We start from the raw sequence: 12245 nt of genomic DNA, 5'->3' as shown, positions 1-12245 counted from the left end.
CACCTACAATGGGTCAGTATTCCTCCCACTCATTTGGCATGGTTTACTCCCACTGACACCAGGACTTTCTACTTCCACTGGCCACAGTCTGGCCCCCCATAAAGTGTGAACGGCAGTAAACGGGCCCTTTGTTCAGAAAGTTTGGAAACCCCTGCTAAACAGGAACTGTAAGAGGCTGATACCAAGTCAGTCAGGTACTTGCACTTTAAGAAATAAGTTTTAGGATGGACAGAGCTGCATTACTTTGTTCTTTTATAACTAGTGTTCAGCTTAAACAGTCAGCGTCAGCTGTTTTCTGCCCCCCCTGAGGACAATCAGACTTCAGGTCCCTTTACCATGGGGGTACTAAGGCATCTACAGCCCACTTGTTCATGGCAGGCTTGGGTTTTAATGCACTTAAAATAGAAGAATTTTATCCTTTTGAGATGTACTGACTTGTACTTGGTGTGTGTTAGTCTCTTTGCAGTACTATTGTAATGAATGTGAGCAGGAAGCTAATTTAATTTCAAGAGTTATGCATGTTATTACTAAAAAATATTAGGATTGCATTTTAATACTGAATTTCTGCCGAGCATGATCGTTTTATATCTTTTCTTTTAGCAATTGAAGAATACAAGCCGAAAGATGCCACGACAAACCCATCTCTGATTTTGGCAGCAGCCCAGATGCCAGCATACAAACATCTGGTAGAAGATGCAATCCAGTATGGGAAGAAGCTTGGCGGGTAAATGCTGTAGATGTAATGCTAAGGGCCAGAATTTCTACATGCCTGTTAAAGCACAGCGTCACTTTTGGTTAATCTACTCTATAATATTACAGCCACTTACCATAAATTCAGCCTTGCCCCTTTAAGTATGTAAAATGGATATGTGTAATCAGGTTTACCAGGGGTTATGTGAATATCAAAATGCCATGACGGATGGCGGTCAGTCTGGATGAGTGGGTGATCCCAGCCATGCTGCATTTGCATGCAGACTGCCCTAGTGTATTGCCCAAATGAGAAGCTCATGGTGCAACTAATTCAGAGTAAGCTATTTCACACAGTCGCATCCCTCCTTGTACATCACAGCCCTCTCCTTTTCTGGGAGTGCCTAATTACTCTGTGCTGACCCAGCTCCTCCTTGCCCTTCCTACATAATCTTTTATGTAGGTACTGGGGAAGGAGCAAAGGAGAATACGGAGTCTGCTGGGGCAGCTGACATCACTTCAAAGATGGCAGCACCCAGCACAATCTGTGGTCTTTTGGATGTATACAGAGGAGGCTTCTACAGATAAATAACATGCATAAAGTATATGTAAGCATTTGTGTACACATGAATGTTCTGGCAACTACCCTCTTTAACTCTCTTGGGCTTTTATTGTGTCCCCTTGTGGGAGAATGATCTTTGTCCTGGTGACTGTTGTGAAATTCAAAACTTTTAACATTTCAAAAATCTAGGATCTGGAATAGGGTGGAAACCATAAAATGGTGATACCAGTTTGGTAACAGTTGTCAAAGTTGATATTTCATCATGCTTTGAGAATTTCCTTCATCTCTGGGATAGTAAGTGGAGGGAAAGCACCTCATCAGGGGCAATGCAATACAAATATGGCAGAGGTGCTAATCCTTCTGTTCAAAAGTAGTAAAGTATTGTATAGCACTCCATTTTAATCCCCTACAAATGGTAAAATCCATCAGTTTTGTTTTTGTTACATCAAGTTTTATGCTAAAATTAGAAGCAGAGAATTGCATATGGACTTAAAACAATAGTGTTGATTTTCTCCATTTTCATTGTGGCAGTGCGCTATTTGCCGCTGTTGATGGCAGCTATATTTGAACAATGAATGCAATTCACTGTTGCCATGCAGGCAGTAGCAGAAGTTGTTATAGGAAAAATGTGCATTTTGGAGATGCGCCCTCTTGTAATCTACCTAGTATCCAAGGCTACTTCCTTGCAGGCCACACCATGAGTTCCATTTGAGGATTAGGTTGGTCATCTGCTATTTTTTGTAACAAAATCATATATATTTGCCTGTATGGTTTCTGTGTTAAAGATGGTAATACAAGCAAGTGCCCATACAGTGTAATTTATCATATGGTAAACATCTGACTTTTTTTAGTGCAGCAACATTTTGATATGAACCTTATCCATATAATGCCACCTAATATTTCCCCACTAGATCCAAAAGGTCCATCTTTGAATCAAGACCTCATATGAGCTGAGCAGGAAGGATATAGTCTTGTAGTTGTGGCCCAGGGACCAAATGCAGCATTTTGCTTGCCTTTTTACAGCCCTTGGGGCAGTAATCATCCCACTGACACCAACAGTGGGGTACCCTTTCTCTCACTGACACCAATGATGCTAGGACATTTTCTACTTCTACTGGCCACACTCCGGCCCTCCTAAAGTCTGAAGGACAGTAAATTTGGCCCTTTGTTTATAAAATCTGGAGACCCCTGCTCTATAGAGGGAGGAAAGGGTATCGGATTGCCTAAAGTAGGGCTTGTGCCACAAATGACAAGATAAAGGTAAAGCCCATGAGAAGATAAGTACCACCACCTTTCTGTTTAAATAGTTTGCGTTTCCAACAATTTACAGGTAAAAGAAAATGTGCATTCTCTGATAGTGTGTGTATATGTGTATATATAGATACAGATGTATGTATCTCACAGAAGTGAGTATACCCCTCACATTTTTGTAAATATTTTATTCTATCTTTTCATGTGACAACACTGAGGAAATTACACTTTTCTGCAATGTAAAGTAGTGCGTGTACAGTTTGTATAACAGTGTAAATTTGCTGTCCCCTCAAAATAACTCAACACACAGCCATTAATGTCTAAACTTCTGGCAACAAAAGTGAGTACACCCCTAAGTGAAAATGTCCAAATTGGGCCCAGTTAGCCATTTTCCCTCCCTGGTGTCATGTGACTCATTAGTGTTACAAGGTCTCCTGTGAATGTGGAGCAGGTGTTACATCTGGTGTTATCGCTCTCACTTTCTCATACTGGTTACTGGAAGTTCAATATGGCACCTCATGACAAAGAACTCTGAGGATATGAAAAAAAAGAATTGTTGCTCTACATAAAGATGGCCTAGGCTATAAGAAGATTGCCAAGACCCAGAAACTGAGCTGCAGCATGGTGGCCAAGACCATACAGCGGTTTAACAGGACAGGTTCCACTCAGAACAGGCCTCGCCCATGGTTGACCAAAGAAGTTGAGGGCATGTGCTCAGCGTCATATCCAGAGGTTGTCTTTTGGAAATAGACATATGAGTGCTGCCAGCATTGCTGCAGAGGTTGAAGGGGTGGGGGGGTCAGCCTGTCAGTGCTCAGACCATATGCCAAATTGGTCTGCATGGCTGTCGTCCCAGAAGTAAGCCTCTTCTAAAGATGATGCATAAGAAAACCCGTAAACAGTTTGCTGAAGACAAGCAGACTAAGGACATGGGTTACTGGAACCATGTTCTGTGGTCTGATGAGTCCAAGATAAACTGATTTGGTTCAGATGGTGTCAAGCGTGTGGTGGCAACCAGGTGAGTACAAAGACAAGTATGTTTTGCCTACAGTCAAGTATGGTGGTTGGAGTGTCATGGACTGGGGCTGCATGAGTGCTGCCGGCACTGGGGAGCTACAGTTCATTGAGGGAACTATGAATTCCAACATGTACTGTGACATACTGAAGCAGAACATTATCCCCTCCCTTCAGAGACTGGGCCGCAGGGCAGTATTCCAACATAACGACCCCAAACACACCTCCAAGACTACCACTGCATGCCTTGCTAAAGACGCTGAGGGTAAAGGTGATGGACTGGCCTATTGAGCTTCTGTGAGGCATCCTCAAACAGAAGGTAGAGTGGTGCAAGGTCTCTAACATCCACCAGCTCTGTGACGTCATGGAGGAGTGGAAGAGGACTCCAGTGACAATCTGAAGCTTTGGTGAACTCCATGCCCAAGAGCTTTTCCTGCATTTTTCTGTTTCAGTACAGAGATTTCCTCTGCTGTACATTTTCCCCTCTTTTACTAATGCTAGATGTTTTATGACCAGCATCATTCACCACACTTTTCTGAGCCCATGTTGTGCTGAACATGATCCAGCCTGTGACTGTACAGTGAGAGGAGAAGTGGCACAATTATCAGTTCGTCTAACTGTTTCCCATCTATCAGTATGCTACTTGTCAGCACAGGATGAGCTGATTGGCTCCTTATGCTGCTTCCTCCTCTCACATTTTATTTCTGCTATACAGGGTCTACAAAAGGTTGATACTAGGTCATATTCATGTACGTGCACTGCTTGAATGTAAAAAAAATACTTAATGGTGTATTTTAAGTACAGAGCTGCATCAGCTTATCTTTATCTGGCTAGAGTTTGGTTTCAACAGAGTTTTCCCTTTTAGGTCTGAACAGGAGCAGATCAACAACGTCATGGACAAGCTTTTTGTGTCATTCGGAAAGGAAATCCTGAAAGTGGTTCCTGGTCGGGTTTCCACAGAGGTGGATGCCAGGTGAGGTTTTATAACTCATCCAAAGGGTTGCCACTTCCTGTTTAATGCACTTGATCTATAACATGCATTCTGTATTGCTGTGAGAAATTAGGAGCTTTAGACAGAAAACAATTCATGAATAAAAGCTGCCATATTTTTTTTTTTTGTAGTAGTAGTTTGAAGTACAGAGTAGTATTCTATCCCTCACTGACCTTTTATAAAACTTGATCTGAAACTTTTTTTTTCCTTTAGCAGTACAGTCTTCTATTTACTTGTGTTGTCTGTTTGACAGGCTTGTCAGTCTATAAGACCATCTTGCCTGAGCTCATTTCTAAAGCATTAAAACTGTTTAATAGCAAAGTTGCTGTCAGGATTGCATCAAAGAAAAAGTATTTGTTTGACAGTTTTGCCCCCTTCAGCATCCTATGGTGTGGCAGTTCTGAGTCCTGATCTCAGGCGGTACATAGGTTGGCCTTCGTGGGGGACTTACAGCTTGACATGGAGAAAACAAGTGAACAAATACTTCTCTAAGAAATGAAGCTGCACTATTACAAGGGTTAAATTGAATCTCACCACGAGGTCACTTTTACCCAATAGCAGACCTGAAAAGGCATAGATATACCGTGCTTAACTTTCCAGAAGCTGGTGAATTAGAAAGCTGCCGCTTCTCCAATTCCCAGCCGCTGCATGTATTTTACATTTTCATGTGTAGACGGTTTGCTCCCCCTCCAGCCACTGTAATTCAGTCTGCCAGCACTTATGTAACTACAGGATATACTAACTAGTTGAAAGGACTACAATGGCTAGTGAGGGGTGGCTAGTGAGGGGAGCAAGTATTCAACCCATATGGTCAGATACATACAGTGGCTGGGGAGCAGAGGCTTTTCAATGCACAGTTCCAGAGGAAGGGTAACTATATGCATGCTTCCTTTACAGGTGGGCTACTTGATAAGTGACCAGGGTCAATTTAAGATTGGATATTCTGGTTCTTACAAATGTCCATTCTTGACTGGTTCTCTTTAAGCTAAGATCACAGTAGCTAACGGTGATATACTGTACTTGTACTTGTAAGAGGTTCAGGCACCTATCAAAATAGAATGTAATTGAGTTCTTGTCCTAGGGTGGTGATGTGCATTGCAATAAAAGAACATTCTAAGATTGGAGCATCGCTTGCAGCAGTTAAGGTGTGACGTTAACCACAATTAGCATGTCCACAAATGTTCTTTGCTGCATGTACCCATTTTCTAACATTAGCCAAAAATTTGAACTTGCACAGATTTTTTATTTTTTTTTATTTTGGTCACAGGTAGTCTCAGCTGAGTTGGGGTTAAGATAACAGCAGGTTTATTTGGGGTGTGAGTTGTTAGGACACACTTAGTGAGAGATGACAAGGCTGAGTTACAGTCTTCTTTCTATCAAATGTAAATACATTTGATCGCATCTAACTTTATACTAACCAACCTTTTCATATATCAGCAGCTTATGTCAAAGGTAACGTGTGCTTTGTATTTTATCTTGAGGTTTACGCAAATTCCTGTAATTTTTTTCTTTATACGATTTATAAAATGGTTTCTTTAAGAAGGAATACCTTCCAGCTCTGTAGTTGGGGCTCTAGCATCTACACCAGCATGTGCCTCACTGTTAGAAAGGCAGGTGATAATGCCTTGAGGGATACTGGAGTAAATGACAGGCTATTATAAAGATGGAAACTGCTATATGGGTCTTCAGAAATTAAAATACATGCTGGCTTCTCTCAGCACATTTGTTTAATCCCTTATGTCAGTTTGAATTGTGTAAGATGGCTGCATACTTTAAAGCTGAGTTTCAGGCAAACCACTGATTATAGTGATAACACATAGGGCTATTTTTACCTGTGAAATTATGTATTTGTCCATCCAGCCCTAATATGTTCACAGCTCTGAAACAAAGCACAGCCTTGTGTGGCAGGCCAGGAGACCTGGATTTTTCCCTGTGGCAGTAAAAGCAGAAATAAACTCTGAAATATACTCACCTCAAGCTTCCAATGATGCAGCGGTTAAATCCCTTGCTAACCACTGTCATTTTCTCCCTGGGTGCCGGGTTTTTAGCCTCCTGAATGTCTGGTGGGGGATAATGATGCAATTGCACAGGAGTCAGTCATTCTGGTACAGTCAGAATGTGCAGTGAATACATTCTAAGCTGTGCACGTGCAGCTCATTGTAGATCCAATAGAAAACTGCAGGTAGGTGTTGTTGCAGCAGAGACATAGCATGCCTCTTCAATAAAGAGCTGCCTGCTTGCCGTTTTCTAAAAGTTAGGTTTAGTTCTACTTTAAGTAACACTAACCCCAGGTTCATACTACTGCTATGCGGGAAATGCAGTGAATCCTGTGCGCTTCCTGCACCGCATTGCAATCACGGCATCCATGCGATCTGGCATGGGTGGCAATGTTGAATTGACACCCCGAAACAGATTGCAAAATGCAGTGTGATTACCAGAATTCACATTTTTTTCCCCTTCTTACTAGTAATGGTGGCGATCTGCGGGACTGCAGCAGACATTCTGGCACTGGGGGGGAACCGACTTGGTGTCACTGACATCCCCAGTGACACCAATACAGTGGTCAGTGCTAAAATAAAAAAAAGCACTAACACTGGGCAGGAAGGGGTTAACATGAGCGACGATCAAAGGGTTAACTGTGCTGGGTGTTTTACACCCAGGGCAGTGTCTGTGTGCGTCAGTGTAAGCACACTGCTTTGGTTGTTTGTGCTGTGCTGTGCACAGTCATCCAAAGCAGTGTTCCTGAGCTGACGGAGGAGAACTGGTAGTAAACAAAACAGTTCTCCTCCCCGTCGGAGATCCTCGGAAATCACCAGGCGCCGGTGAGTAATCAGTGATTGACCGCCACGGCTGCGAATGGCGTTGTGGGTAGGGCGTGCGCCCCCTACCTGGAAATGCAAAATCACGTGTATATACGTGATTTTGCGCACCCGTGCCGCCCTGTAGCAGTATTTCTGCTATAGGGCGGTCAGGAAGCAGTTAAATAAGGGACACCTGTTTGATATCTGTTTTTTCAGACTGAATGACCTCACTAATTGAACTTCACGCTATTGTTTGAACATGCCCCTTTCAATTGATTCAATTACTCAGAATCAGCAGCATGCATGTCATGACTGTTGGGTCTGTTAGTTTTCTATTACTCTACTACACCTGCTAGTAAATTTGCCATGTAGAAATAGAATTTATACCAAAAATAGTGGTAGATATAGTTAGTGATGTTTGACTGCTATTATTTTGAACACAACTGTACATAATGAATACAGAGCTGTATTAATGTCTCCCATATCTGCCTGGAGTTCTGTTTTAAACATAGACTAGCATGGACTGCTGATGTTCAGTTGCCACTCATGCTGAAGGCACGGTAATTGCATTAATTTAGTCTGTCATTGATGTCTGCTTCTTTAATAGGGAGATCTGAGAGTATTTGAATAATGTGATTGGATGATGGGATTTTGGATGGAGAATTCATGTTTAGTTCTATTATGGCAGTGTGGAGACTAATCTGTAACCATTGGAGTTTAGTGCATTTAAGCCAACTGAGCATTCGGGATAAGTTGACACATTTATGTCTTGGGTAAGGATTGTGGATAAATGTGGTGGTTGGATTTCTGTAAAGAGGATCTACTTTTAAGAACTATTCCATGTGTGATGAGATTAGTTTCCCAATGACTGCCATACTGAACTGTGGTAAATATGCAGAATTTGCATGTTGTGATTTACAAGATATGAAGCTTTTGGTTGTCCCACCCTTGGTTTGAGACTGATTATCCTGATTGTCATTTCAATTCATTTTAGCCATTTTAACAATTTTAACGTAACTGTCTATATTATGAACATAACACAACTTTCTAATTTCTGTTCTGTAGATTGTCTTTTGACAAAGATGGTATGATTGAACGTGCCAAGCGCATCATTGCACTGTACAAAGAAGCTGGTATTGACAAGGAAAGAATCTTAATCAAGTTGTCTTCAACCTGGGAGGGAATACAAGCTGGCAAGTAAGATTCTCCCGTCTTGGTATTTTCATCCCTTAGAGTGGAATGCTGGCTACTCAACTACATTTTGGCTTAGTGGACTTGGATACCTGAGCACTCTGTGCAATCTAGAAACACCAAGCTTTTCAGATCTCAGCAGTTCAGATAATTGCACTTGTGTCTTCTATAGGCTGCTTGTAGGCCTGACTTTATTGGCATCCCAAGGTGTGTGTAAATAGTCATACTATTATATAGTTGAAGCAGTATTCTACCAAAAAGCAAACATTCTATTGCAGCTTACCAATTCTTAGTTTTGATGTCTGCATTAGTTTACTTTTTAGGCTTTCTTGCCTTTTTCACCTGGTGATCTGACTGGGAAGTCTATTGTTTTTCAACAGAACAAGCTGTCCTGCAGCTGTAACAATTATAGGGAGACAAACCATTTACCACTGACTGGTGCAATGATTAGCTTTTATTTATGAAAAACCTTTTATCCCAAAATGAAAAAAAAAAAAGTTTGCTTTAACTGTTTTTATAAAGGATTAGCTGGAATTTGGCTTCAATTTGTTATTGTATTTAAATCTGCTAGTACATCTAACACTACACCACCCTCCCTCAGACTGACAATGCTACTGTGCCTCTGCTCCTTCATTCAGAGTGGAGGTACTGTAATAAAGGAGGTATGTTACTGGCCAGATTACCAGGTGAGAAAAGCCTAAAAAGTAAAACGAATCCAGCCACCACATCAGGGGATTAGTAAACTGCAATCTATTGCATTTTTAGTTTTAATATAATTTTTTATATGAAAGCCCAGCAGTTCTATAGAGAATAATTTTGTATAAAATAGCACATCAGTTTGTAAATTGTATTTAAAATTGACCAACGACCCTTATGCTTTCTCCTTAAAACTTTTAGAAGTGTGAAATATTGTTCATATCAGTTTATACCAATTTTTTATTTTGTTTTCTTTTTTTTTGCGTGTGGTTTGTAAAACATGACCTGCTTTGTGATGTAATTTTAACATTGTGCATTTCTTGATGGTATCTACACTTTAGAACCTAGAAGTGTGGTAAAATCTCCATAATGAGGCCTCCAACAATAAAAGCCTGACTAACCCTTTCCAGTGCCATTCCCAAACGTAAAAAACTGTTCTAGATGAAGTGACACTTTAAATGGCAAGTTTGGATTTTGGACTCTGCACAATGTTCTATTGCGTTGCATTGTGTTCACACACCAGCATTATTCTGCACATTGATAAGCATTGTACAAAAGAGGCAGAGGGCAAAGGACTAGTCATCAGCATTTCCTGTGTTACCCTTGCATCTCATATTTCCACTTTGACTTGCCATGCCTTGTTCTGCACTCTTTGTTGGGGTGGCTATCATGGTAGAGACAGGGTTTGCTTCCCTGTGTTAAAGCCTCCAGGAAGCGCAGCATGGCAAGTGACGTCACTAGATGGGACTCCAAAACCCCTGAGACTAGCCATTAGAGGCAACAGTGCTGGAGATCCCACACTGCATGACATCACAGGTGTGAGGGGAGCTTTAAATGCAAAGCAAAAGTGTGATGATAGCCTTGGTAATTGTCCCTTTTATAGGCCTCTACCCTCTTCACTGTATGCGCCTACCTATATTCTTACCTTAGGCCCTGCTACAGAGATCCTCACTGTGTAGCCCTGCCTGGCACAACACCGCCTTTATTGAAATATATGCTGTGGTTGTAATATAAATGGCTGGGTTGTGGAAATGAATAAAGTGAGCAGCCTGCAGAATGTAACGCCTGTGCACTGTTGGGCCACACAGTGAAGATAGGTGCTGACTTATTAGGTATGTGGGCCACACTGAGGTGGGTGAAGTGAAACTTTAATGATAGCCAAAGTCTTCCCATAACAAAGGTTTGGATTATAGCAAACAATACTACAGAATAGTCTTTATTAGGTAGTATGTGAAGGAGAGGCGTATGGAGGGTCTGACAATGGATATTATGTGCAGGAGAGGAGTGTGAAGTGTATTATAACCAGCAGTATTGATTGTATTCCTGCTGCTGTGTGATGGAAAATTAAGGCTTTTCTTTTTCTACCCACTTCTGTCCTCACTTCTGTTGCACATTGCTGCCAGCTTTGCTACATTAATACTGAAAATGTAACACCATATCTTAAGGTATGAGCTTCATAACTGATTATTGCAAACTGTAGCGATGTTCGATATTTAGGAAACGCCAAGTTTTTTCGTTTTTTTTACTTCTTGTATTAATGCATGTCAGTGCAAGGCAGGCAGCTCATTTTAATCAGAAAAGCAATGTTAATGCTTAATGGTAATGTTAAAGCTAATGCTTCTGTATTTTACTTTTTTTTTGTTTTGTTTTTTTATTTGTAAACTATTCTAGGGTGCTTGAAGAGCAATATGGAATACATTGCAACATGACACTGCTGTTCTCTTTTGCTCAGGCTGTGGCCTGTGCCGAGGCTGGTGTTACACTCATATCTCCATTTGTGGGCAGAATATTAGACTGGCATGTAGCCAACTCTAACAAGAAGAGTTTTGAACCACATGAAGACCCAGGTATGTTTAATCACAAACTTAAAATGAGTAAAATTTTGTGACTACAGTCCCTAGATACTATAATGCTCCTGTACTTAATGTGTTTTTAAAGGGTGCGTTCACCTTTACTGACTTTTGCAACAAAGTCCCCTGCATTATTGTCCTCAAAACCTGAACATGCAGTGCTCCTTTTTGTAAAAAAACACCTAATTTCATTACCCTCCCCTTTCTTTTCTGCAGTTTACAGGACTGAGAGGGGAGTTCAGTGAAAAGAGCCAATGGGAAAGTAAGCATTCTTTTACAAAAGTTGCATTGCATGTTGTGTACTGAGGAAATGGGAGAGCAGTGGGAGGTTTTTTGCAAAAGTCAGTAAAGGTGAACTAACTCTTCAAATTACCTTAAAGTGGCTGTAAAGGTAAAAGGTGTGTGGGCTTTGTTTTTTTTTGTTTTGTTTTTTTTTCTCCCTGAATGCAATCTGTTCATCTGTGCAAAAGCACCCTATAGACCATTGTGCTCTGTATGGAGATATTCCCATGGCTAGGACATGAAAGATGTCTTGGAAGAGTGCATAACAGATTTCACATTTACGCAGTTTTTAAAAGCAAGACTTTGCACTGAGACATTGATGAGGAAATAGTGCTTGTAATGGGGATTCCTGTGGTCCGACTGAAGGACTTGTCAGTTTGTCTCTAGTTACTCAGTGTTTCACTGGGCTCCTTGCCTTTCTGTATTTGCAGATTTATCCTCTAGCTCATGGCCTCAACGTACAGGCCTTTCGCGTAGTATAGGTCAGCAACCAGACTGGGTTTTGTAGCTTTCCTTCAAGCAGTATTAAACCCAAAAGCAGACATTTTTTTATCTGCAGCTTAACCACCTCCTGTCCGGCCGTTGTATATAAACGGCCAGACGGTGGCAGTGCAGGGGCGGGTGACCATTTATAAACTGCCTCCCCGCACCCTGCTTGTGCGCGCTCCCTGGGAGCACGCATCACTACAATCTGGTGCCCGCTGTGTCCTCCGGACAGTGGAACACCGATCATCAGACGGGACCTCTGTACGAGGTCCCGATCATGTGATCACTTATTGGCCAATCCATCACATGCAAAGTAGTAAGCAAGATGTCACTTGTGACATCATTGCTTACTACGTGTGAAATCTGTGAATGATCACAGAGGTCACATGGTACAAGTGGTACCACTTGTACCAGTGGTGATCACAGAGGTTACA

General features: G+C 41.5%; 1 protein-coding gene across 1 annotated transcript in view; it reads left to right on the top strand.

Annotated features, from left to right (window-relative positions):
* Positions 1-12245, top strand: part of TALDO1 (transaldolase 1) — a 39366-nt gene that overhangs the window by 18172 nt on the left and 8949 nt on the right. Inside the window, exons 2-5 of the mRNA XM_089653575.1 lie at positions 601-724; positions 4380-4487; positions 8372-8503; positions 10865-11040. Coding sequence (XP_089509701.1) covers positions 601-724; positions 4380-4487; positions 8372-8503; positions 10865-11040 — 540 coding nt within the window. The remainder of the gene's footprint in view (positions 1-600; positions 725-4379; positions 4488-8371; positions 8504-10864; positions 11041-12245) is intronic.

This window comes from Staurois parvus, unplaced genomic scaffold (genome assembly GCF_062004578.1).
Source record: "Staurois parvus isolate SC_StPar_1 unplaced genomic scaffold, SC_StPar_1.0 ptg000715l, whole genome shotgun sequence".
NCBI lineage: Eukaryota > Metazoa > Chordata > Amphibia > Anura > Ranidae > Staurois > Staurois parvus.
This window is presented reverse-complemented; position numbering and strand designations above follow the sequence as displayed.